Source organism: Patiria miniata, unplaced genomic scaffold (genome assembly GCF_015706575.1).
Source record: "Patiria miniata isolate m_02_andy unplaced genomic scaffold, ASM1570657v1 HiC_scaffold_5, whole genome shotgun sequence".
In the NCBI taxonomy this organism is placed as follows: Eukaryota; Metazoa; Echinodermata; class Asteroidea; order Valvatida; family Asterinidae; genus Patiria; species Patiria miniata.
Genome location: NW_024037072.1, coordinates 20,274,195 through 20,300,343, shown reverse-complemented (window position 1 = coordinate 20,300,343; position 26,149 = coordinate 20,274,195). Strand labels below are relative to the sequence as shown.

General features: G+C 42.7%; 2 protein-coding genes across 2 annotated transcripts; both read right to left on the bottom strand.

Moving 5' to 3' along the window:
* Positions 1 to 239: 239 nt before the first annotated feature.
* LOC119742062 (protein trapped in endoderm-1-like) lies at positions 240 to 1,516 on the bottom strand. Its single transcript, XM_038218077.1, has one exon. It carries the CDS (start codon positions 1,502 to 1,504, stop codon positions 437 to 439), a length of 1,068 nt encoding a protein of 355 aa, XP_038074005.1. The 5' UTR covers positions 1,505 to 1,516; the 3' UTR covers positions 240 to 436.
* A 4,525-nt stretch (positions 1,517 to 6,041) lies between these two features.
* Positions 6,042 to 25,163, bottom strand: LOC119740353. The gene is made up of 3 exons (XM_038215620.1): positions 25,025 to 25,163; positions 6,938 to 9,561; positions 6,042 to 6,648 (listed from the first exon to the last, which is right to left on the bottom strand). Exons 1-3 carry the CDS (start codon positions 25,074 to 25,076, stop codon positions 6,247 to 6,249), a joined length of 3,078 nt encoding a protein of 1,025 aa, XP_038071548.1. The 5' UTR covers positions 25,077 to 25,163; the 3' UTR covers positions 6,042 to 6,246.
* Positions 25,164 to 26,149: the final 986 nt, after the last annotated feature.

Genomic DNA, 26,149 nt, shown 5'->3' with positions numbered 1-26,149 from the left:
AATAAAATTTTGCTCACTGGCTCTAATACTGCCATGTACTGACACATCAACGAATCGCCAAAGAAAAGAAAATATCCAAAATTCTGGCGAATTTTGGCGCTGAAATAGAGGTTTCTGCCTAAAATGACTTCACACTTCCGGTCATGAATATGCAAATTTGCATTAGCATAAAAACCAAAAAGGCACCAAAATGCCCTTAAAATGGCAACATAAAAATGAAAATAAGGTTAAATGAGACACAAAGGTGCATTTACAAGGACTGCATAAAAAAATACATTATCCCTTTAACTAATTTAGAAAACTGGCTCATCTGATTCCAAAACAGACTTTTTCTCATTTCATCTATTAGCCAAAATGATTTAGAGCCTAGCCTACAAATTTGTTTAGAGTCTATAGCCTTGTAATTTGGTTTAGAGTCTAGCCTTACAGTTGGACTTCACTCCTTCAAGTTCTTCAGAATCCTCTGGTAAGCTTGTCTGAAATTTCGGTTGGACCACGCGTACAGGTACGGATTGATGGCGGAGTTGGCCCATATGAAGAGCGTGGCAACCTTACGGTAATAGACGGATACTTTCATGAAGCGACTGCAGATGTGGTTAATGAGCTGCGGCGTCCAACACACGGCGAAGACAATGAAAATCAGGATGGGGAGCCGGGTCAGGTTGATATCTCGCTTGCTAATGAAACGGGGATGCCTCGCCGGGTTGTCGTCCTGATTGTTGTTCTTCACGGAGTTGGACACGGTGGAGACCACGCTGGCATCCCCGTCATGTCCAGGCGGGAGCGCCGAGGGCTGCTCGCACACAGCACCGGTGGTACCACGGGCGTGCACCCGCTGGTGGCTGGCCTTCACCGCGCAGATGGTCAACCCGTACAGCAGTGGTACGACCACGAACGCGGGAACAACGACGTAAAAGGAAAACATGATTGTGCCAACCAACCAGTTTGTCTCGGTTTTGCAGCCCTGTTCTTCGCGGTCGTAAATCACCTCTCGTGTACCGGTGATAGCTGGCAGGATGAAAATCATGAAATTGATGAGCCAGATCAGAACGATGATGAGCACCACCTGCTTGCTACCACAGCAGGCCCGGTAGCAGGTGCGCGGACGGGTGATCAGGAGGTACCTGTTGAAGGCGATGAACATGAGAGTTGTCAGCGACACGCTGTAGGTGGTGGTGGGCAGGTACACGACCACCGCGCACAGCAGCAAGTTCTCGGGGAAACCTTTGAGGAGTTGGGTTGGAGTCATCATGAACAGCAGCTGGAAACTGGTAATCAGGTCCGTCACGCACAGATTGCCGATGAGTGCCGTGCAGGTGTTACGAAGCTTGGGAGTCGTTGCCAGGGCCACCAGAGCGATGCAGTTACCAAAGACGCCCAGGAATCCCACCACGATGTAGAAGACGCACATGGTAGCGATCCAGGCTGGATGCATCTCCACAAACATCTCCACCTCATCAGTCACCATGGTCACGTTCGATACCGTAGTGTTATTTGCTTCCATGCTTACAATCGGGGGAACTGTTCCCTTGGTTCTTCCGTAGCCAGAGAAACAGCCTTGAAGTAGCAACAGAAAGCAAATTCTTTTCACGTTTGCATTGAAAACCACAAGCTCGTTGTTCAACTCACGGATCTCACGTTGATGGAAGTACTACTTGCGATGGCGCATGTATTGTTTTCTTGAGTACTTGATCTACATGGAAGGTGCTGCGACAGATGAGGACAATTTTTAATTCTGGAATATCTAGTGGATCGTCTGCAGGCGGGGAGACGAATCGACCTTTGAAGCTCGCACTCCTCAGGTTCCCCTTGCACCAAGGAAGAGTTGTACTTGTACACTTTAGATCCTCGTGCGTCTTGCGCTATTGTCCACTAGTTACGGCTCATCGGTGCCAGATCCCGAGCATGCGAACCACGGTTGTCACTCCACAGTACATGGCAAAGAGAAAACCAGTTGTATTGATAAGTTGACTCTGCCGGCCACCACCGAAGAAATTCTCCAAAATTCGATGCAAACGCGACGTACCTCTCCATGCACAGATTGGTGACTGCCGCTGTTAATTTACCAGTCTCTTGAACACTGCATCGTGCGATGCTGTGCACTTGCTCATTATCACGAACGCGTCCATTTGGCTGGCAATTCGGATCAAAGACCCAATCATGCATTGCGCCGCCCTAATATCAGTGCTTCCATATCATTGACCAATCAAACCATGCAGGTAACAGACTCAGAAAGAGTCGTCGAACGTTGAGGGCGTCATGCATCTCAAATCTCGCTCCGGTGTGGCTACTCTTCATAAAAGTCACAGGCGTAGCCAGACATTTTACACGGGGGGGGGGGGGGGGGAGGAGGGGGGGTCGGCCAACCTTTACAAATCCCTTTGTGTACGGTCTGCGTGTTTAATCATTTATTTTGAAGCCATATTGTTCATCGTGTCATGGCAACAGATTATAGTCGATAAATTATTCACTGCGAGCTACATGCAAATTATTACCGATGCTTTGTTGTCCCATTCTGTGCCTCCGTGTACAATGTTCCGTGCAACGGGCGCTTTTTCAGGCTATGCTCCAATTCAAAAAGTGATCGGTTAATGCGTAGATTATTTGAATTCGTACATGGATTTTGTAGTCAAGTTGCAGACTAATTTTTTTTAATCAAGTTACACAGTTCAGTTGACTTTATTGGACAGTTGTTTAGAAAATCATGCCTCCCTTTGCAAATGGTATATCGCTTCCATGATCACTCCTCCAAAAAAAAACCAATTATTGTCTGATTTGTTCGTGCATGTGAACATTGTATTTTCCCCGCCGTTTGCGAAAATCAAATAGCGCCCTCGTACGGTACTTTGTCCAAGCAGAGCAACCCATACCTGAGTGTACTTGTAATTTCCAATTTCTTTGAGGCCTCATTTGACGGACTTCCGTGTGCACGTGACATGCACACATGACAATGTGCGGCACTTCAAAGTGTACTATTAGCCTATCTGAGGTATGGCAGACACAATAAGAGGTTTGATTTGGGTAAAGTCTTTTGTATATAGGCCTACCCAAACCAAACAACGCCCTCTCAGAAATTGTGTCGGCCATACCTCAAATAGGCTAATACGTAGGCCCGTACACTGGCTTTTGGACGTAAACTGTGCTGACCTACCAACAAAGCTTTGCCACATTTTCGTTTCCTTCACCAGATATTTTGAACGTGATTAGCCATCATCCTCGCCTCAGGATAGAGCGGTATTGACGATCCTGTTAAAATGTCTTGGCGACATCTTTAGTTGGGGCAGCGAAAGGCTCTGATGGGAAACGGGATTATTGATTTGTTACACTTGGTGCTCATGACGACGAATGCCAATTCATATCTGTCACTGCGATCAGAAATCCAGTCAGAATACACAGGTGCGGAAGCCTAAAGTGACCATCCAAGTTTCTGCGTTTCCTTGATAATGTATCTCAGAAAAATGGAATACTGATACATTTCAGACATCTCGTATCTCGGAAAGACGTTTTTCCCTGATATCGTATCTCGGAAAGCGGAAGGACGTCTTTCCGAGATACTTTAAGCTTCGATCCGTACACAGGCGGAAAAGAAAAGAAACAGAAATTCCCGGACCCATTTCCTCGACCCTTAATCTTGTTGATGAATTGAACCCTTTGTATAATTATAATCAACTAAGTTTTACACAGTTTTTTCCTTTGGGATATCGATAATTTGAGGGCGCCATCCAGGACGACACGAGCACTAAGGCCAAAAAAAAAAGTCTCCGGTTTCTGGTATGCGCGCGCGTCGCCGTAGCCATGCGCGTCGGCAAAATGAAAACGTTTTTTTTTTCAATGAAAGATGATGTCTCAAAACCGCCAAACTCACTGGTTTGACTGGAATCCTGCTGCTGCACAATTTTAACGTGTTTTTAGATTGGGTTATGGTCGAGAATAAGCTTTATGTGGCCTCTCTGGACTCCCATATATTTGCACTAAGTTTAGTCGGGCACCATTTGCAGTCATCAGCACACATTTGAAGCAAAAAAATCAGGTAAAAAAAAAAAAGCCGCGTCGCCGCACCACTTTGTGGGCAAGCTCCATACCAGAAACCGGAGACTTTTTTTTTTTGGCCTAAGGCTGCGTCCAAATTGCTATGGCAGATCATTTCACATGTGCCTATGGAAGCGGCTGCAGCAACTAATTCTCATGTACACTTGTTACTGCCAGACATAGCCAAGTAGGCTTGGTAACTTTAATCCATTTTGTGTCCAAAAGAGCAGCACCAGAGGTGCATGGGGCACAGACAAAGCCTGTCGGTCCGGGTAGGAAGTTTGAAAGTGCAGCAAAATTTTCAAGGAAGAAACAGGACTGGAATGCTTTTGCTTGAGATGTGTCCAAACAAATGAATCTTTGTGAGCTCTTAAAGAGTTTGCGAGTGGTTATTTAAGACTTCTGACACAATGTGGATATGTACTTTGAAGAAGTAAGTATGAAATTCTGCATTGACCATTTTCAATTAATCAACTAACCATTATCAATTTATTTCACAATAAGAATATTCAGGCTGGGTTTTTTTTTGGGGGGGGGGAGGAGTGGGGTTGATACGAGTCCAATAACACAGTTTTTACAAGCAACTTGTTTTGACATTTCAAATAAGATACTGATTGACGTTGCTCTTAGAATCATTAAACAAATTGAAATTATTTTTTTTTCAAGACAGTTTTTAAGAAAACATGACAAATTATGCATTATTAAGATCTATATTCATTTTTAGTAATGTCTTATCCAAGTTCAATTAAAGATGGAACAACTCTAATATCCTACTCATGTTTGTGGCATGAATATTTGAGTACCAAATATTACCAATAGTGCACTCCTCCATACGTACCCGCCAATAAGCCTTCTTAAAGCATGGCGGACACAATAGGAGGGCGCTATTTGAAATGGGTAAATTTGAGTATGAATCGAATACAAAAGAGCTTACGTACTCCAAATAATGCCCTAATATTGAGTCCATCATATTTCAAAAAGGCTAATATGATATCACGTATAGACTGGCAATGAGGTCACTAGTGCACGTCTATGCGCCCCGAGGGACTGTGAGTGACCAGAAGAGGGTCCTATTTCCTGAGGCCGAAGGACCCTCTTCTGGTCACTCACAGGTCCGAGTGAGGGTTGCAAGGGACGTGCACCGCTGCACTATAGTGACCGAATTATACCAGACTATATGTGTTTTATAACACACCTCTGTCCAAAATATATAGAAGATAAACTTCTCAGGGACTTATAATTGAACTGTTTTAATTCAACAATTAACTCAAGTCTCTCGGAGTTAAACCAACTGGTTCTTCTCAGAACCACACAACTCACAAAGAGATATCATTCACCTGGTGTTACCGCAAACCTCCCATTCATTGATCATGTCCACCATGCAAACCTTTCAGTCTCATTTAACTCATAAGCAATTCAACAATAAGGTGAACAGAGGGCGCTGTTACCAGTCAAACATTTTGTGTAGTGTCCGATCGGGCGATGTCTTGCCGGCGCGTCTAGTTCACGCCGACGCAAATATCATGCACTAGCCTATATTAGTGAACCCCACGTTACCGTGTTTCAGCCAACCAGGATAAAGAATCAGCAAGAGGTATGTTATAATTATACTACACCAGGGCCTGTATAGTGCCCTGTAAATGTTAGAACTGCTATGGATATTAAACAGTGGGGCTAGTACATCAAACCATGGCACCAAAATTTATACTAAAACTAAAAGACATTGACAATGCATTACAGACACATCACTTGCCGATTTCAGAGGAATTAAACACCGTGTTTCAAATATATACAATGGTTAAAGTACTCCGACTAAGTATTTACAATTTACCGTACGCGTACAATTAAATTTATGTACATTGAAACCTGTCATCTAAATTCTCAAAATACAATTCTCAAAGGCAAAAATATTTTTTTTAGGTCTTCTTGCTTTCTTTGCTATCGTGTTTTCTTGTTGTTGTTGTTGTTGTTTTGGAGGGGGAGGGGTCAACCAAATCCGTTCAAAATCCGACGACGTCCAGTAGGCCTATATTTTCTGAAGCTGAAATGCTAGTACAATGTCACGTTGATGTAATGTCATGCACATTCAAAATGCTCATAAACAACAGGGAATGCGGAATTAATTTCAAGTTTAAAAAAAGAGAGTACGCTGGTACTGTGAGTGTAAATCCTCTACAAAGGCTGTGGATTTTAAATGTGCAATCTACAAAGCCGGACCTACAGTATCATGTTGCATTTAGAGTCATTAAACTCTCTCTTATCCACCATATCGTACAAAGGGTTGATGAATGTGCTCTCAACTTTGCTGACAGACTCTGACTGCGAGAATCGAATCGTATCAGCGTTACTACGCACCAGCCCCTCCAACGAACTACTCGTACCTCCTGATGATGAGCCAGTGGTACGGTCCTGACTGTCTCGCTGCAGTGACCGCTTGGTGGCGCTCGAGCCCAACTTCTTCCGCCACAGCCCTCGCACTCGGCCGGTGAAGGCAAACGCGAAGAAGACCAGCGGCCCTTGCAGCGTGAAGTCGATGATTATCAGGTAGGACAAGCCTTGGATTTGTAAGCTGCCCAGGACGAAGACCACGAGCCACAACATGCCAGTGGCCACTGAAATCTGTGATGGGAATGAAAACATGAAAATTGTTACAACACAACCATTTCCTTTTCCCGCTGACCTGCTTGGCTGGCCACTCTCGCCTAGCCCATTAAAATTGAGGCGTATTCCGAGTTCGGGGCAAGTGACTGTAAGGGGCAAGTGACTGAATTGCTGCATTACTTTTATCCTCTCAGAGTCACTCACGTATTAAAATCAGCATTTCTAAGAAAACATGATTTTTTTTTAAAATGTACATATCGGTCAGCTTTAAATACTGAGGTTTCCGAACATTTTGTTGATAATATACCTTGATACACAGATTGAAATCCATCTTGATCATCTCCAACCGTCCCTTCTCCCTCCTAGCAAAGCTTGCGGCTCGTCTCGTTCTCTTGATCCCCACGACCGTCCAAACAAAGAACATCACGTTTAGACCCATCAGAACAGCAGCCGGAATGGCGAAGAAGTAGAGTATCCCGCCATAGATCAGGCAGTCGTTGCCGTAGACGTTCTCCAGCAGGCCGTTGATGTCAGCCGTGAAATGTACAGCGCAGCTCGCCCCGACCAGTACAGCAGGCGCGCCCCAGCCATACAGGGAGTAAAACAAGAACGTGCGGCGTTGCTGCCGCGACGACTCGGCAGCCGTCGGGCGGAGACGGCCGCCAAACGTGCGCACGAAGTGAAGAGAGACCACGTTGCTCCAGACGAACACTGCCAACAAGAGGTAGTGGGTGAGGACAGCGAAGGCGAAGCAGGAGGCCTCGCTTGTCAGGGTGTATTGAGAGAGAGGCGATCCTCGACCGAGAAGGAAAATCATCTGCAGCGAAAAGGTGGCCACGATGAAGCTGATCATGTTTTTCCCTGGCAATTTTCTGAGTTCCGGAAACATGTAGTAGTTCAGCAGGGAGAGCAGCAGAAACACCTCCGATACTGTGATGCCAACCAATGAAAATAGAATCTCAGTGGGCCTGGGGTCGGGATGATCTATCGGGGAATCTGTTGGGAGCGGGAACCGGCAAACCGCAATATCCCCTCCAGTCATCTCAATAAAGTCGTCTACGGAGAAGTTCCGTCCAGTAGCTTCGTGCACAGCAAACGTTGTTCCGTTGTCGGTGACTCGGCTTACCTCGCTTGAATTCAGCACAAAGATGGGACAGTACAATTTGGTAATGCACGAAAATACGGACTGTTTCATTTGGAATTCCCTCCCTACAGTTAGATCTTGACAGGTATCGAGGGACGGACAGGTCATTGTCTCGTTGCTGCCTGTCATGATTTTAATGTAGGGGACGTTGTCGACAGTCAACTCGGTAAAGTTTTCCAAGGGTCGCTCCTCTGTTTCCTGTCCTCGTTTCGCGCAGTTGTTCGTCAGGATACCACGCTCGAAATTCTTCAATGTCAACTCCAAAATGGCAAATGTTAGGTTTGAAATTGTCCAGCATTGATCACCCAGGGCTTCTGCTGTGGACTGAGCAAGTGATTTTATGGTTGTGTTAGGCGTGTGACTTGTGAAGATTAAAGTATACGCGTACGGAGTCACAAGAGAACAATTATGATCGGAGGTTGGTCGGCTGTAAGAATCTACTTGCATATTGTATTCTTTTATCTGATCATCTAGTATCTGTCGGAGGTGCTTCACGATGACACTCCATCTGGAGTCATGCTTGGACACTTCACTCGCGAGTGAGACTTCCAGAATGACGACCTCATCCTCGCCCATGATTTCTGCTCTGCTCGTACACTGCGTGGTCTGGTTCCCTAGCGATGCACACGTCAAACCGTCATCTGCAACCGTCTGTCCCGACGGACAGTAGAAGGGGCGGCAACTGCCTGTGGAGGTATCATAGACCTGGCCGTGTTCGCAATCGGGCACGATGAACGTCGGGGACTGCCCGTGTAAGGATAGACTCGTCCCCGTCGTGGGAGAGAAATCGAATAGCACACTGAGTGGCCGTACCATACCGTTACACAGCCAATCGTTACACTTCATTTCATGACCATTTGAATCTGAAATAGTGCCGTTTCCCGCAGTGCCGTTGGTGCCGATGCACATTTTACAGTGCGGGTTCGGGTAGTCGTTTGTGGGCAAAGAGTAGGCGTGACATGCGGCCGCGTTGTAGGCGTTCTCAGGCGAATCATCGCAACGAAATAACACAACGGCTGGGAGGCGAGTTTCCGCGTGATCCCATGGAATCTCAGTTGGTTTGTCAATGTGTGAAATCAAACAGTTGTCAGCCACCACAGATATGTTAGTGCTGAAGAAGGCGGTGACATCCAGGTCATGCGGACGACAATACAGCCGCAGAGACCAGAAGATGACGTCACGGGAGTCGTAACCATGACAACGAGCACAGTACAAGTTCTTGTAATGTAAACCGTCCCTAGCGGTCACTGGAAGGAGCGATATGACGTCATGGAGGTCTTGAATACTTCCAATAGAACGGTCGCGCAAGCAGGCCTCGTCGTCCTCAGCCGAAGCGTCCGGCCCGCAGTCTTGGAGTAGCCGGACTCTGTACTGTTTTTTAGTGACGCGGGCCGGAGCTGAGACAAATCGACGAGTCGTGCTGCGCCGAAGAATGACTGGCTCCCACAACGCCTTCAGTAGGCACTGGTACTCTAGTACGACCTCGTTAACGATCCCTGCTTCGTCCGACTCCCACACCTTGCATCCTTCTCCTGTCATGCCGCCCTCTCTCGAAGTCAGGTTTCCCGATCTCCATGCCTCGGTGCAGTTGGCACTCGCTCCGGACACCGTTGCATTCGTGTCCGCGTCGGTGCGGAACAGCGGGTAATCAAGACAGCAGTCGCCGTAGACAGAACAGAAAGTATCGCATCGGCACTGCGAATCAGAGCGTTGGGCTGCTGGAGGTCCGCAACAAGATGCGTCGCGTGTCAAACTGAGGTTTGCGTTGCCCAGTTGAATTTCCAAGCCTGTGTAATGTGAAATGGATAAATGGTTGAAGGCATATGGAACACTCGGGAAATAATACTAATACTCGGGAAATAGACTACTGATTTAATGAAGAAAACTGTGTTCAAAGGGAAGAAAGGTCTGGTACTAAATACCAAATTGTTTCTCCTGAATTTTCTGGCGCGGATCCGGGGGGGGGTGTTTAGGGGATCACCCCACCCCTCTCCCCACGCTCCGACCCCCCCCCCCAAAAAAAGATAATTACACCGGTATGTTCGCCTGTCCGTGTAGCCAGGGGATTTAAGTGGAGGTATTTGCACACTATATTGTCCGATATAGTGCATGAGCGTCCGATTTGAACAGCGCCCCACCCCCCCCCCCCCCCGCAAGGTTGTGCTTTGAACAATGAGTTATGTTGCAGCCCATCCTCTTCATATCTTCTTTTTCTCCGTTGGTTATGCACATGCCTTTTTTTATTAAGGTAAAAGTTGTTAATAATAACCTAAATGGAATCATTCGCATGAAGCAAGTTGATCACGCGAAGCGGTACGGTCTCCCATTAATAACGGCTGCCATCAATAACGAAAGTAGATCCATTACAAGTGGCAGGGGGATAGCGAGTATGGATGTATTGCAATCACGCGCGACTTGCTTATTGGTACGCCTTAATGAAAAAAACACCGGAATAATCTTTCTTCCATTGGCAATAAAATAAACAGTAAGACTGAGCTTGAGCCAGCCTGGTGGGCGGAATGAGAGGGTCGTTTTTGCTATGAAGTGGAGCTTTTCATGTCTATAAACAGTTGATGACACATGGAAATACGCGGCTTGGTGGAAGGTCGTTTTTACCATACCCTTTCACAGTTGATAACGCGTGGAAATATGCATTTGAGTAAATCTCAAATGTCAATCGCGACAGGAAAAAAAGTGGAACTGCGGGCAACATTTTGTGTGTACATGAGTATGTAAACACCAGCAATCGCGGACCTAGAACAAAAGAGTTAGGGCACAAACAATACGTCCACGATTGGCCGAACGTCCACGATTGGAATTCGTGTATAAAACCAATGAGAGCTGTTGCTAAAAAGTTAAAGAGAACAAATAATGAGGATTACGGACAATTGGGGGTCCACGATTGCCTGTGTTTATTACGAAGATGGGTGGGTGGGTGTGGGTGTGTGTGTGTGGGGGGGGGGGAGACCCCTGACTTCCCCTCCCCCTCCTTCCTATCCAACCCTCCCCCTGCCTACGGGCCTGTGATAACACAAAAACTGTTCACCTTATAAATCCCAAAACGCCCATGTTTTAAAGTGATAATTTCAAAAATAGTAAAAACAGTTGTAATTACAATATGAAACTAGTACACTACTATAAATTTTTATAATTTCTTAAAATATAATATTATTTCTTATAATATAATATCATTTTCTTGCCACTATAAGCAAAATAAAATACAACACAAACACGATTACATGATAAATCACAAAACACGTGCTTTAAAATGGTAATTTCAAAACTTTCACCCTTAATTTTAAATCTTTGATGAGAGCATGCTATGGAGGAAGGACTTCTCCATGATGGAGGTGCAAATTCATTCTTTCCTCAAGGAAACTTGAGGCACTTCGCCGCGATAACGATTTGATAAATGGTCCTCTTAGGCGGTCTGGACATAAGAGACCGTACAGTGCACTAAAAGGCAGATGGTATATTTCCTTTCATTAAGTATAAATCTTAAGGAGTAGTTGGACATTCGCAAACATTTTACACGCATTAATACTGGCAGATTCTTCTATCTCGTTCAATTAGAGTCTTTATTATTGTAAAGTTTACATTCGACACGTTGGAATCTTGAATTTTGCCAGCCATCTGGGCCGATTTGTTATGGCACTGCCGACGACGGCCGGTAGCGGGGAGCCGTCGTTATTCATGGCAGACACTTCCGCGCTGTGCTCACGCGTAGCAACTGAGTATTCTGTGAGGGTTGATATAACGAATTTATTTGTTATAGGATGGTGATCATCAAGTGTAAAACTGCATGTTTTGAAGAGCCACGAATTCCGTCCAGATCAAGGGAGGCCGATCAAATACTAACAAAAATATTGTGGTCGTGTGTTCCACTGGCTTGTGTGCCGGCCCTGATTAAATCATTACCTACTTGTCGTTACAAAAATATTCCGGTCGGCAAAAGTTGGGGTGAGATTGAGACGAAATGTTGGTACACCCCTTCCCTTCGGATACGTCCCTATTACTGGCCTCTCTATATTACTAGCCTCTAACGAGAATATCACTGAAATTGATGTTCAGGTGAAATTGCGCAATTTTAGTCTCTCGGCCGATGTACTTTGGTAAACAAATTATTGAAATGCACTTTGCGCACACCATGTGCGTGCACACACACGGGGCAGCGCCCATTAGCCAATATCCGTCACGTACGACGAAAATTGGTCGGGCATAGATGTGAAAACAATGCAGGCCCTCAGGTTTACATTTTGGGAAGCTATGACGGTTGCAGCGTGACTCAAATTAGCTTTTGTCTGCCCTTAGGGAGTTACTGGAAGGTAAATTGTCTTCACTCTGGCTCTCACAGAAATAAACATTCCCAAGCATTGCTATTATTATTGGCATCTTTTCAATGCCTTCACAGCGGCACTTGTACCGTTCGTGGCAGCTTAATACCAAAATCGTGTCAAGGGAATCACACGCGCCAATTATGCACGTTCGTCATAATATGGCGATAGAGTGGTGTTAGTGTCTTCGGCTTAAACGATTGCGGCTTTGAACATGCTTGACATGTCGCATGTATTTTTGAGGTATATGTAACATTACATGTACCTCAGCCGAGAAATGTAAAGGTGATATCCTTCTACGCGTGCATGAGACCACTCGTAAAATCCAGGTGTCAAGCAAGTGTAAAGTTGTGCAGCGTTTGGTGAAGTAGGTTAAACATATGTTTTAATTTGTGTACGATGTGCAATCATGCACATAAAGGTAGATATCTTTCAATGCAATCGCGGCGGTTATATGAAATGAAAGGTAGAGTACATCATTTTAATTTGTGCATTATGTTCATTTGAAGCAACAAAAGTGTTTAAAATCTAAAGACAGATGCCCTAAACCTGATGATGTTTTAACTCAATGTTTGCTGCCTATTCCAAGAAAGCAATATTCTAGGATCTCGTTTTCAAATCAAAAGTTGAATTGCGTCCAAAATCAGCGTCCGGGACAAGTTCTCATTCAGCCAATTAGCCTCTGTACTGATGACGTCACACTTTGTTTACGTGTATGCTCTCCTATGGTGCTCAGTGGACCGTGGGCCCCCACTGGCTCCATAGGAGAGTGCACATGTAAACAAAGTGTGACGTCATCAGTACCTAGGCTTATTGGAGCTACGCGATGTCACACACTGAACTGATGAATTGTAGCGACCCCGCACGCAACTATTCACGGCTTCGCCGAATTAAAAACAAATTACCAACGAAAATTTCCAAAATGCGTTTCTTAGGAAATGACCTTCTTTGATTGTTTTTTTTTCTTCAAAATGACAGCATGCCAGAAAGATTAATTTCACGGGGAGTTTACATTACTATATTTAAACCAAGTTTGCTTTTCAACAATAATTCGGTCAGTTACTTTTTGGATAGCTGCAAAATAATATACTCAACCTTGAAGCGTTAAAATTCACTAATGACCTTTTGGGACAGAATTTTGATATGAACAGAAAATCAAAACGAGATGGTCATTTTTCATTTATAGTGCTTTTGTAATATGGTTGTTTCCTGTCTCTTAATTGGTCCGTACTATACAGGGTGAGCGTGGGCGTTGCCAGGGGGTTTTGCAGGCGGGGGGGGGGGGGGGGAGGACATTTTTCACTTTTTCGCACATATTCTCAATTTATCATTTTCAGAGCGTAGGCGGGGGAACATTTGCCCTACCCCCCCCCCTCCATCAAATTAACAGCAATATGGCTTCGCACCTCTTTTTCCTTTTTTTCCCCTTTTTTTTTCCTTCCTTTTTTTTGGGGGGGGGGGCAAGCGCCCCCTTGCCCTCTCCCCCTCCCTCGCGACGCCCATGAGCGTGAGTCAAAAAGAAAGTGACCTATTATGAGTTTTCCTGCCTTCGTGAATGAACGAAACTTTGCACATGCAGGAAAACAGTCGAAAATCACTATCATTATTTCAGGAAAAAAATTCTTACATTCAAAACAAAAAATTATGACAGCAAAAATAATGTTTCAGTCTAGACAAACACTATAAAAATCTAATTTGTATCTGAATGCCTGTGTGTACGTGTTATCTCTTGTTCTCACTCAGCTCAATAGCTACAAGTGCAAGTGGCATTCACATGAAAGCTCTTAAAAACGGGCTCTTTTAGTAAAATGTGCATAACTTCTCATAGCATGGATCTATTTCAGGAATTCCTTTTTTTTATGAGTTGAAGAACATGCTTGTTTAATATCATTATGATTCGGTGGTGTGTCAAATTGAATTGCATTGTTTTTAAAGGGAATGCACAACGTTGGCTTTTGCTGCAATTTTCAGAAATAAATGGATTTGTAGGATTTGTGTTTTAGCAAATATTGTTCAACTGACTTGTCTCACGTTTTGGGCTTGTGGATGCTGGAAAAACCAAGGAAAACCAATCATGTTCTTGTAGTCTGGTTCCCTGACCCCACTTAAGATGAAATGGAGCAATTTACAGACTTTGGGGAATTGTACGGTCAGAGTATCAATTTAGCTGGCTTGTACCCGTTGACAGGTCTGTATTTGCAAAGAAAGTGTGGAATAACTAAATATAAGAAATATGGAGTAGTTTTTTAAAATAGCCAATTTTCTCCCACTCTGGTTGGCTGCCGACCAGCGTTGGAAAAATACAATTTTTCTCGAAAATGTCAGCACACCAGGAGCCACAATTTTACAGGATGCTTTAGACTGTCATTCCCTAACAATCCAGTAAGATATTTCGTGATAATTTGATCATTTCGTTTTTTGATGTTTGCAAATGTTGTATCTTCTCTCTAAGGGAAAAAAATCATCAATCCAGGTCATTGTCTTTTTGACTCGCCTTGTACATTTTATTTCAACCGTTAAGGTGGAAAATTGTATTTTCTCCCATTCTCCCCAAACTGTAAACTATGACACCCACCCCCTAACATGCATTTAAATGTTTCCCAAACGTTTGTAAAAAATGTTTTAAAGTTTTGGAGTCCCCTCATAAAAGAAAAGAAATGGTCATACAAGACAGTGTTTGTTGCAATAAAAGTGTACAAACTGACTGAGATAAAATACAGCAGGCCCTACACTAGTAAAACGGGCTTCAACCAAACATGACCCTATTGCACGTTCATAGAATACTCTTCTTTATTTTTTTTGTCTTTCCTCTCTCTATATTCTTGCAACGAGGTATATTTATTCAATTAAAGAAAAGGCTAAGGTGTCTTCTCTCAAAGCAGTTAAATAAGTCTGATGCAGTTCCCTCTTTCAGTGGAATGCATTAGCATCGATCGGCCACTCTGTGGAAAGAAGTCGATCGTTTGTGAATTTGTATGTAAATGAGTTGAGCTTGAACAAAAAAGAAACCCCTCCATAGGGATAACTGCTTCATACTAAATTTGGACTTGGATGGTCTTTAAATAAATTTTAAAAAAGACTTTTCTAAGGTTTTCTTGTGTTTGTAGACAATAATATTATTTTGTTATATTATAATTTGAATATACGCGTGCTGCAAGATATTTCCATTTTTGTATGTGAAACATTCACACACAATCAGATGATATTGTCGTATAGATGGGCTGCATAGGGATTTTAACGCAGTTGGTTTAATTTCATCAAACCTGAACTTGAGATGGTGCTGCGTGGGTTCGAATACCGCTGTTGTCTTATTGCGTATCAATGCACATCCACAATCACTTGTATATAAAGAATTTAATTTACCGTCATAATATATTTTACGTTAGTGTATTCGGTAGTCTCTGCTGCTGGGACTGTCCGCGAACTCAAAGGGAACCACCTTCGTACAGGTTCGAGACACGTTTGATTGGCTCGGCAGCCGAGCTAAAGGCCGAGTAGACTTGAAATCAAGTCGGTAATTGGCGGGGTTATAAGTCCGCGCCTGCGCCGCCGCGTACCGCACCGTATCACCGGCGTTGACTACCACGTACCCCAAACGACATCCGCATGGGATGTACATGTACGCTTTTGGACTTCACTTCTCTTAAAAAACATCAGAAAAAATATAAAATTAGAAAAAAAAAAGAAATGAATTCGAACGTTATGAAATTCGGACTTTATCCTCCAAAGCCTCAGATTAGAAAAGAAAAAAAATGTTGGGTAAAACGATGTCTCGAATCCATACCGCGAGGATTCCTCGCGGATCAAAATCACGACCCTATCAACTCACCTATCTTTCGCAGGGGGAGGGGGTTTCACCAGCAAAAAAAGGGGGTGGGGTTCGTACCATACTTTCAATGGGGGCGCTGTTCAAATCCGACGATTATTAACACTAATACTGTACAAATACCCCCTAACCAAGCTGGCTCTGTCCGTATTTTGTGCACGGGGGTGTTTCGCATTATTTTTTAGGAATTTCTATGAAAATTTTTTAGGCAGAGCTGGGGAGGGGGGGGGGGCCTCCCCCGGACCCGCGCGGAATAATAACACGCGGGAACGAATCCTGCATCCTAAGCCCTAAGCCCCGGCCCCATTCACGTCGTCGCTCCCAATTACCTGTCGGATGCCATGCCGGATGTAAACACGATACAGGACGCCAGGTATTGCCGTGCTTTATTGGGGGTCTAGTCGGACAAAACACGACAGTGCTTAACGACTTGACTTCAAGTCTAAGGGCCGACTCGTTTCATCCCCTGTATCGTTGTTTATGAGGCTTCAATTCTTCGGCTAACTTGATGAGATGTGGTGGGCCACGAACCCCGAGATCCCAGTTCTACATGGAAGTCGATAATGGATTTCAGTTAACTCTCAAGTCTACTCCTAAATACTTGGTCCATCATAACGCCCCCCCCCAATTTTTAAGAGTAGAGTCGGCCTACTCTCACATAACAAAAAGGGAAATTATAATGTCTCATGTGCCCCATTCATGGTCAAAGTAATTAACGTTGATAATTAGCTGGAAATGAACCTACACATTTAACGAGAAAGCAAATGAAACTACACATTTAACGAGAAAGCCCGGCTTAATGTCAAGAAATAACAAGAGAAAGGCCAATTAAATTAATAGGGACCATTAGAAACGGCAGGCGTATACGGGATACGTATGCGGCTCGGAAACCGTTTCCTGGTTATTTCACCTGGAACACGATGGGTAATTTGCAATTCACAAAATGTGAAGATGATGTGAAATAACCACACAAAATGGTGATATAACCAACTACGCTATACAAGGTGAGTAAAAAAAAAGGAAACCCAAATGGTGCCCCCTATTTTTCTGAAGAAGTTCTGCATGTAGCGCTTTCCAGATTTAGGATATGAAAACCCAATTAATAAGCTTTCTTTTTACTGAAAGAATTATTCAAATCGCTCATATACTTTTCCAGTTACGGAATTTTAGGCCAAAAAAAAAAAGTCTCCGGTTTCTGGTGTGGAGCTTGTCCAAAAAGTGGTGCGGCGACGCGGCTTTTTTTTTTTTTTTACCCGACTTTTTTGCTTCCAATTTTCTTCAAATGTCGGCTGATGACTGCAAATGGTGCCCGACTAAACTTAGTGCAAATATATGGGAGTCCAGAGAGGCCACATAAAGCTTATTCTCGATCATAACCCTATTTAAAAACGCGTTGAAATTGCGCAGCAGCAGAATTCTAGTCAAACCAGTGAGTTTGGCGGTTTTGAGACATCATCTTTCATTGAAAAAAAAACTTTTTCATTTTGCCGACGCGCATGGCTACGGCGACGCGCGCGCATACCAGAAACCGGAGACTTTTTTTTTTTGGCCTTAAACACAAACACCGTCCTTTTTTACCTTGTCCGGTCCGCGGATCACAATAAATGTAGGTGATATTTTAGCAAAACGAAAACTATTATCAAAAAACACATCAGAACCATGAGAGAACCATGCGAGAACGAATTTCGCCGGGTCAAATGTCGTCCCCGAGAAATCGACCTGTTCAGTGCTAGCTATTTTGATTCATTCTGCGGACGTGTAAGAAACAACATTTGTGTATTGGTGATCATTTATGTGACACACACACACACAACGTGTATCGTGCATTGAATGAAAACGGCAGGAAATACGAATGCGTACTCCGTCACGTCGATGTAAACAACCGGCCGTCTTTTCGTATTTTCTCGGTATAACGGTAAGACATTAGGTTGGTTTCCTTTCAACTGGACCGTTTAAAAAAGTAAAAGTAAACAATCCAAAACGTGAATTTTTTTCGGGGATTTGAGACCGTAATGCCCCCTTTATCCCTGCATTCTCCCGTAGGTAGGAGAAATACCTTGCTAAATACGAAGAAAGGACTGGAACCAAATACCTTGGAAATTGTTATTTCACCTGAAATGGTATCGCTTGGAAGAAATCATGGAGGCCTAAATCATTGAAGTTGGTTCGGGCACATTTTTATAAAGCGAATAATAGACCTTAATCATGCTGCCACCATTTCAGTCATATTCCCTGTATCGAATAACAGTACTGAATGATAATGTTTTTGTGCCAAAAGGAACCAGACTATTTTCCCTTCCAGCCTCACTTTGGTTACGTTGATTTGATTGGGAAAAAAATTATGATGGCCGTAACATGATCCTGGTCTATAGTGTGGAGCAGTAGTTTTAAAGGGAATATACATCATTTGCTTTTGCTGTAATTTTCAGAAATGGATGGAATTGGGGGGTGGGAATATATAGCAAATAAGGTTACACTGACTTTTTTGAGGTTTTGGGTTCGAAAATGCTATAAAAACCAAGGAAAACAATCATTTTCCTGTAGTCTGGTTCCCTGACTCCATTTAAGAAAAAAACAGAGCAGTTTACATAAATTGGGGAATTGTAAGGTCAGGGAACCAGTCTAGCTGGCTTGTACCCGTTCATAGGTGTGTAATCGATTGCAAACAAGTGCGATGGTCAACTGGGGCCAGTATTTGAAAAAAAGCCAGTTTTTTTCCAACGCTGGTCGGCCGATCAGCGTTGGAAATTGATACAAAAATACCACTTTTCTTGAAAATGACAGTATACCAGGTGCCATGATTTTACAGGATGCTTAACACTGTCATTCACTAACAGTCCAGCAAGGTATTTCAAAATGATTTGGTAGTTTTATTTTTTGATGTTTGCAAATGTTGTATTTTCCCTTTAAACGTCCGTTTTAAAAACGGGTATATACCGGGCGAGTCAAACAAAAGAAACCCAAATGTCATGACCAATTTTTGGATGTAGTTATGCATGTAGCACTTTCAAAATCTAGAATATGAACGCCCAATTAATAAGCTTTCATTTAGTGCAAGAATAATTCAAATCACTTCTGTACTTTTCAGGTTACGATATTTTAAACACAAACACCGTTTTAGGGTTCTGTCCACGGATCACAAAAAAGTAAGTGTTCTTTCAGCAAAACCAAATAAGTCAACTGAAAGAACACAAGCCTTGTTTGTGATCCGTGTAGACTGAGAGCTGGATAGTGTTTAATCAAAATCTCGGGAACAAATCCTCTGATTGTCTTAAAGCATAGTATCATCGACCCTGATCACAGAATGGCCATTCTTAAGTTTCGCTATATAGATCAGACAAAGGCCCATTGGCGCCATGCCAAATATGGCAAATTTTGTATTTAATAAATATTTTGAGAACAAGAACGAAACCAGTATCATTTGATAGCTTGGAACATGTAGATTATGAAAATGTAACTTAAGAATCATTTTAGATCAGACTAATTAACTTAAGAACGGCCCGAAAATCGCGGAGGGTGGGCGTGGCCGTCACCCCCTTCTTTTCCTTTTCGCTGATACCGTTGCAACGCAACAGTAATGAGAAAATGAAACCAGTTTGTATTGATGCCTTAACATTCATGAAATAAAAATATAACTTATAAGAGTGGTTTTAGGTCAGACTAATTACCTTCAGATCGGCGGGAAAAGGGCGGAAAGGGCGGGGCCTCAACCCCCCACCACGTACATTTTAGCTCCTATCGTCGCAAGGCATTTGTTAAATCCTGCCAAGTTTCTTTCACAGCTGTTCTGATGTCTTGCAGTTATTTTGACACCGAGTTTATGAAAACAGAGTAAAACTTCGTCATGAAATGTCCATTTTCCAACACAGGTAGGCCTGAATGTTAACTTTTCCCATTGAAAAGTACATGCACATGAAAGTGTGCATGACAGTGCTGTCCAACAGATCGAATTGAAACTGTGTAAATGTACTACAAAATTTAAATTGGTAAAATGCAACCACTTTTATTGATGCTTTGGCACTTGTGAAACATGAAAATATAACTTAAGAGTTCCTTTTGGTCAGACTAATTAATTTAAGAGCGGCGCAAACAGCGCGGAGGGGGCGGGGCCGCAACCCCCCTCCGAGTACATTTTGGTCGCTATCATCGCAATTATACCAAGTTTCTCTGACAGTTGTTCCGATGTCATGCGGTTATTTTGACACCAAATTTATGAAAATAGGGCATACCGTTGCTACAAACTTTTCAAATACCAAAAAAAAATAATAGGCTTAAATGTTAACTTTCCATTATGTGTGCATGACGTCACTCTCATGCGGAGGGCGCATGAGAGTGCCGACTCTGAATAACTATGACAACAAAATATTTTAACAGGTGGAATTGAACCTTTACAGATGTCAATAGATGTTCGGGAGTCGTTTCATTAGAGATATCAACTTCTGCTTAAAATAATAATAATAATGCGAAAGCACAGGTAGCAGGAGCTGGCGAATTAAAAATAAATTATATAGTACATGTCAGTTTTCCGGTTAGAAGCTAAAGATTTAATTGGATCTTAAAGGGCATTGGGTATAGGCTGACGGAGCTGTTAAGGTCAAATATCGTACGAAGTTTTGCAACTCCGCGCGTTGGTTCTTCATGCTATGCATATAATGATCGGATGTGAGAAAATATTTCATATTTGCCTTCTGGTCACTTTCGAAAGGTCAATTAACTCTGTATACCCTGTTTATTGATATTTAAAGATATATTATTCAAACCCTACTTTTCCGCGACCCATATCTAATCTTACGATATGAATTCTTAACATGATAATGAACTTTCAAAGGTGGAGAAAGTTCATAGCTGGTGAAGTTATGGGCTTCGCCGGGATTTTTTTCTAGAGGGGGCAAAGCACAGTCCCCCCCCCCCATAAAAAAATACTGTACTCTTCCAGCGTATTTCGATTTTTCAAGCGTGGACAAGGACATATGCCCCCCACCACCCCCCCCCCAAAAAAAAAAACCACCCATTAATTGACCAGTAATGACTTCGCGCCTCTTTTTCTTTCCCTGTTCCTTTTTTTTTCTCCTTAATTTTTTTTCTCCTTTTTGTTTTTTTTTGGGGGGGAGGGGGGTTTCCAGTTTGGGGGAGACGCCCATGTGAGAGATCAGCGGTCTTTGTATACCCATTTTCCACTATTACTTCAAAATGCCAACTTTTCATGTCCCAAGTCTAAATAATGAATCAGAAATTAATTTTGACTATTGTTCTACAGGATCTCACGAATTAAGACCCAAAGACGATTTTGTTTTTCTGATCCCCATGTCCCCTGTTTTCATGCACGGCGACGCAGGCGGAACAGAGTATACATATATAAATTATAAGAAGCAAGCCAGACAAAGTTACAACAATGCACCAGTGAGTTTGGTAAAAGGGTTACAAAATGTGGCTGGTTATCGTGAACTTGAAATAATGTTTCAGGGTTGGGTAAAGCGCTTTGGCTACTTTGATTCCGTGAAAAGATCATCAATCAGAAGTTTTGAAGAATAAAAGTGCTAAGGTAAACAAAGTTAATTGAACTGTCCCAGGGCAACGGAAATCTGATATGCTCTCCCCACATCGGAAATTATTTTAATGGACAACGGAATATCAGTATAATACATTTGTGAAGTTTCAATACAACCTGTTGAAATGCTTTGTTGTGGTCATCAGTCCGCACTTTTATGCGCCCTTCGACGTACGTTATGCAACGTTGAATGGAAAAGTTAACATTCAAGCTTATACCTGTTTTGTTTAGGTATAGCCCTATATTCATTAACTTGGTGTCAAAATGACCGCAAGACATCAGAACAACTATCAGAGAAACTTGGTAGAATTTAATAAACGCGTTGCGACGGTAGGAGCCAAAATGTACACGGAAGGGGGTTGCAGCCCCGCCCCCTCCGCGCTGTAGACGCCGCTCTTAAGTTAATAAGTCTGACCAAAAGGAACACTTAAGTTATATTTTCATATTCCACAAGTGCCAAGGTATCAATAAAAGTGGTTGCATTTTTGCAATTTAAATTTGTAGTTCATTTGCACAAGTTCAATTCAATCTGTTAGTCGGCCTGTCGTGCACGCTTTCATGTGCATGTACTTTTTAGTGGGAAAAGTTAACATTTAGGCCTACCTGTGTTGGAAAATGGACATTTCATGACGAAGTTATGCCCTATTTTCATAAACTTGGTGTCAAAATAACCGCAAGACATCAGAACAGCTGTGAAAGGAACTTGGCAGGATTTAACAAATGCCTTGCGACGATAGGAGCCAAAATGTACGTGGTGGGGGGTTGAGGCCCCGCCCCCTCCGCGCTTTTCCCGCCGCTCTTAAGAGTGGTTTTAGGTCAGACTAATTACCTTAAGTTATATTTTTATATTCCATGCGTGTTAAGGCATCAATACAAACTGGTTTCATTCATTTTCTCCTCTACCGTTGCGTTGCAACGGTATCAGCGAAAAGGAAAAGAAGGGGTGACGGCCACGCCCACCCTCCGCGCTTTTCGGGCCGTTCTTAAGTTAATTAGTCTGATCTAAAATCATTCTTAAGTTATATTTCCATAATCTAAGTTCCAAGCTATCAAATGATACTGTTTTCGTTCTTGTTCTCAAAAATTTGATTAAATGCAAAATTGGCCACATTTGGCATGTCGCCAATGCGCCTTTGTCTGATCTACCGAAACTTAACACTGGCCATTCTGTGATCAGGGTCGATGACACTATGCTTTAAGACAATCAGAGGATTTGTTCCCGAGATTTTGATTAAACACTATCCAGCTCTCCGTTTAGTGGACAGAACCTTAAAACGGTGATTGTGTTTAAAAATTCGCAACCTGAAAAGTGCATGAGTGATTTGAATTATTCTTGTACTAAAAGAAAGCTTATTAATTGGGCTTTCGTATCATATATTTCAAAAGTGCTACATGCAGAACTTCATTTATAAAATGGTCCTGACATTTGGGTTTCCATGGTTTTTTTACTCACCCAAGCGGGTATGAAAAAAATAGACCAAAATGACCAAATGTGTTGACGCTTTCCTGATAACATGTATTATATAAAAGCTATTCCAGTGCGTTGTCATTGTGAGAACAACTTGGTTAATCCATAGAGCAAGGAAAACAGACGTTTTACGGTATCGTAAAAGGGTCACGTGTTCATGTTCACACATACGTTCCTAGTGTGTGCTTGTATGGACAGTACATCATGACAAGACAACTTCGGGAAGACGTTTAGTTATGTTGTTTTTGTAACGAGCTGGCACAAATTTCGCTATACTAGCCGCGGTTTTCACGAACAGTGTTATTTCATCGGGGGGTTCATCGGCAACAAGACCGGCTAGTCGTTATTGCGTTTACATAGCTGCTTCGCGTGATGTACACAATAACTATGCTCAGGACTCCCCTAGGCCTGCTGGATTATGCGGGCGCGAGCAGACGAATATCTACTCCAATTTTGTTTTTTTCTTTATAAGGCCATGTACACTCTATCTGAGACGACTTTAAGGAAAAACGATTTGCAATTAGTTTCTCAATTAATCAACAAGTTTAAAAAAAAAATTCGATTTTTATTAAGCACAAACAAACCTTTAAGAATCCATTTTTAGAAAGCAGAATATATTGTCCTGGTTCAGGCGCCACGTTTGTTGCTGGCGGGATGTAAACACTTCCTGCCAGCGGCAGCGGAACGGGTTTGAAACTGGGGGGGCATCACCAAAAAGGGGCACTTGCTCGGCATTTTTTTTTAGCACATCCGTGCTGAAAGCTGAAAGGTCGACACGTGTTTTTCACCCGACACTTGGCCTCCGTAAATTCCTTTTCAAAGCGTATTGTATGGGTTTCTTGGGCTTTGTTTTCATATTCCTCGTTTATATGAAAACTATCTATACCATTAGTGGGCAATGGTTACTTTTAAGAAATAGAAAGATACTTTAAGGGCATTTTTTTATCTCGAAGGGGCACTTTTATGCTCGAGGCGAGGGGGCACATTTATGGCCGCAAAAGGGGCACTTGGGAAAGGCTGGGAGCAAATGCCCCCCAGCCCCCCCCCCCCCCCCCCCCCGGTTCCGCCGCCCCTGCTTCCTGCCGGTGTTTTATCAGCGGTTTAAAACCACCCACATGACGGGCTCTCGACCAATAGGAATGGGGAAACTGTTTCGGTTATTTATGAATACTCGTTAAATACTGCGAGGATTTTACATCCCGAGCGTGACGTACCTTGACATCACCTATACACTAACCGGCTGAGTGAAAAAACACGGTGGTCAAAAAAAACACGGAATCTCATATACATGTATACTATCACTAACATGGGACTCAAACCACATATACTAATGCATGGAGAATCTTTTTAGAAGAAAAATGAAACCAAGATTGTCCGATTCGGTCTAGTAGTTTTTGTTCTAGAGCCTTTTTTGTGAAGCAAGGTAGGGGTCATTTTTGTCCCGATGAATAACTAAACCGCGCCGTGGATTTTGACTTAACATTGCAATTAAGGGAGCGATTGTTATCTAATAATACCTACATGAAAGAAGTATCCTTCACAAAATAGGTTCTGCAGCAAAAACTACATGACTGAATCGGGATATTTTGGTATCATAATTCTTCTGAAAGGATTCTCCATCAATTGGTACAGGTGGTTTGAGTCTCAAGGTAGTGGAAGTATGCCGTTCCACGTTTCTTTTTTTGACCACCCTGTATAGTGCTGATTTATCAAGGGATATATAGCAACGGAATTCATTCGCGAGACCAAACAATAACGCATAGGTTTTCTCTGTTTTCTCAAGATGAAAAGTATTCACTGAGCTGAAACTTCAACAGGTTACGAAACAACATACATTTTTCACCAACTAAGGTTTAAGGAAAATCTACGGCAAAGGTTCGCATACCTTCGCTCAAACCGGATTGGAATCATGACAGTAATTAGCGGAAAATCGCATCGTCTGGGAAGCAGAATACTCCAAAATCAAATCCCTGGTACAGGGCAACTGTCAGCTAAAAAGAAAAATCAGACCTTTTATATGGCCTAATCATACAATCTACCCCTACGTGCCAGTGCATGAAACATTAGTACATACCTTGCACCGTAGTTGAGAGTGCGAACAGAACGACGAGGAACATTTTCTCCATGTTGCGCACTAAGAATCAACGAGACTTGTGAGCACTGAAATTTGATAACCAGCTTTATATCAAAACATGCGCAACACTGGTCATCCAGCTGCCACTGTCCAATATGGGCTGATATTAAACTATGACGTCAACTGCAGCTCGTCTCCCGTTGGTGGTCCGTGCTTTATTAAGGGAATAAATGTGCTCTTGGCCGGTTTTAAAGACTTTGTTTAAGACAGGCTGGAGCCTGGATGCTGATCATCGACATCCAGACTCCAACCGGTCGTAAACATAATAATAAAATAATACAAATTATACAATTTATTTTGCGCATGTACCATAAAATGTCCTAATGCGCATTACAAAACCTGAACAATAGCTTCAATATTAAAAGTTCCAATTTGAATTGAACATTAGTCTTAAATGTAAAAACACTATATATTTTTAAAAAACATTGCAAACGATGAAACTTAAAATTACAAAAATAAGGACCTACATGTAAAATAAACAATAGTAAAACCTCAAACTGTAAGAGACTGGACATACTGCATTTCAGATGGTAGCTGGTTCCATAAGCATGAAGCGGCTTGTGCAAATGCACGATCCCCCATAGTCTATTTTGCATTCTCCCAGATGGATAATCTAAAAGCAACCGCCCATTGGACCGCAGGGAATACTTGGAATGGACCTTAACTTTCAAAATATCTATAATGTATCTGGGAGCAAGATCATGAAGAGCCTTGAAGGTCAGCAGAAGGATTTTAAAATACGAGATTGTATAGGCAACTAATGTAACTGAAAGTAGAGGAGTAACATGGTTCCACGATGGTTTGCCACAAACAAGCCTTGCTGCAACATTCTGAACTCGTTGAAGCTTAACTAATTGTGAATCTGATAAGCCATAATTATTATAATCTATTGCAATAATCAAGGCGACTGGTTATGAAGGCATGAACTAAGGTAATCAATGCATCTCTAGAAAAGTATTGGAGCATGTTATGATGTGGTGGTAATCTGCTTATGCATACTCAATTTTGGGTTGAAAAAAGACGGAGACATTCGAGTTTCTATCATGACCAGGGGCGATGGAACGG

Coding starts and splice junctions, on each gene's coding strand:
- LOC119742062 (XM_038218077.1), bottom strand. CDS start 1,504: ATGGAAGCAAATAACACTACGGTATCGAACGTGACCATGGTGACTGAT.
- LOC119740353 (XM_038215620.1), bottom strand. CDS start 25,076: ATGGAGAAAATGTTCCTCGTCGTTCTGTTCGCACTCTCAACTACGGTG. Junction 9,562..25,024: donor ACTCTCAACTACGGTGCAAG/GTATGTACTAAT, acceptor CACATTACACAG/GCTTGGAAATTCAACTGGGC. Junction 6,649..6,937: donor ATTTCAATCTGTGTATCAAG/GTATATTATCAA, acceptor TTCCCATCACAG/ATTTCAGTGGCCACTGGCAT.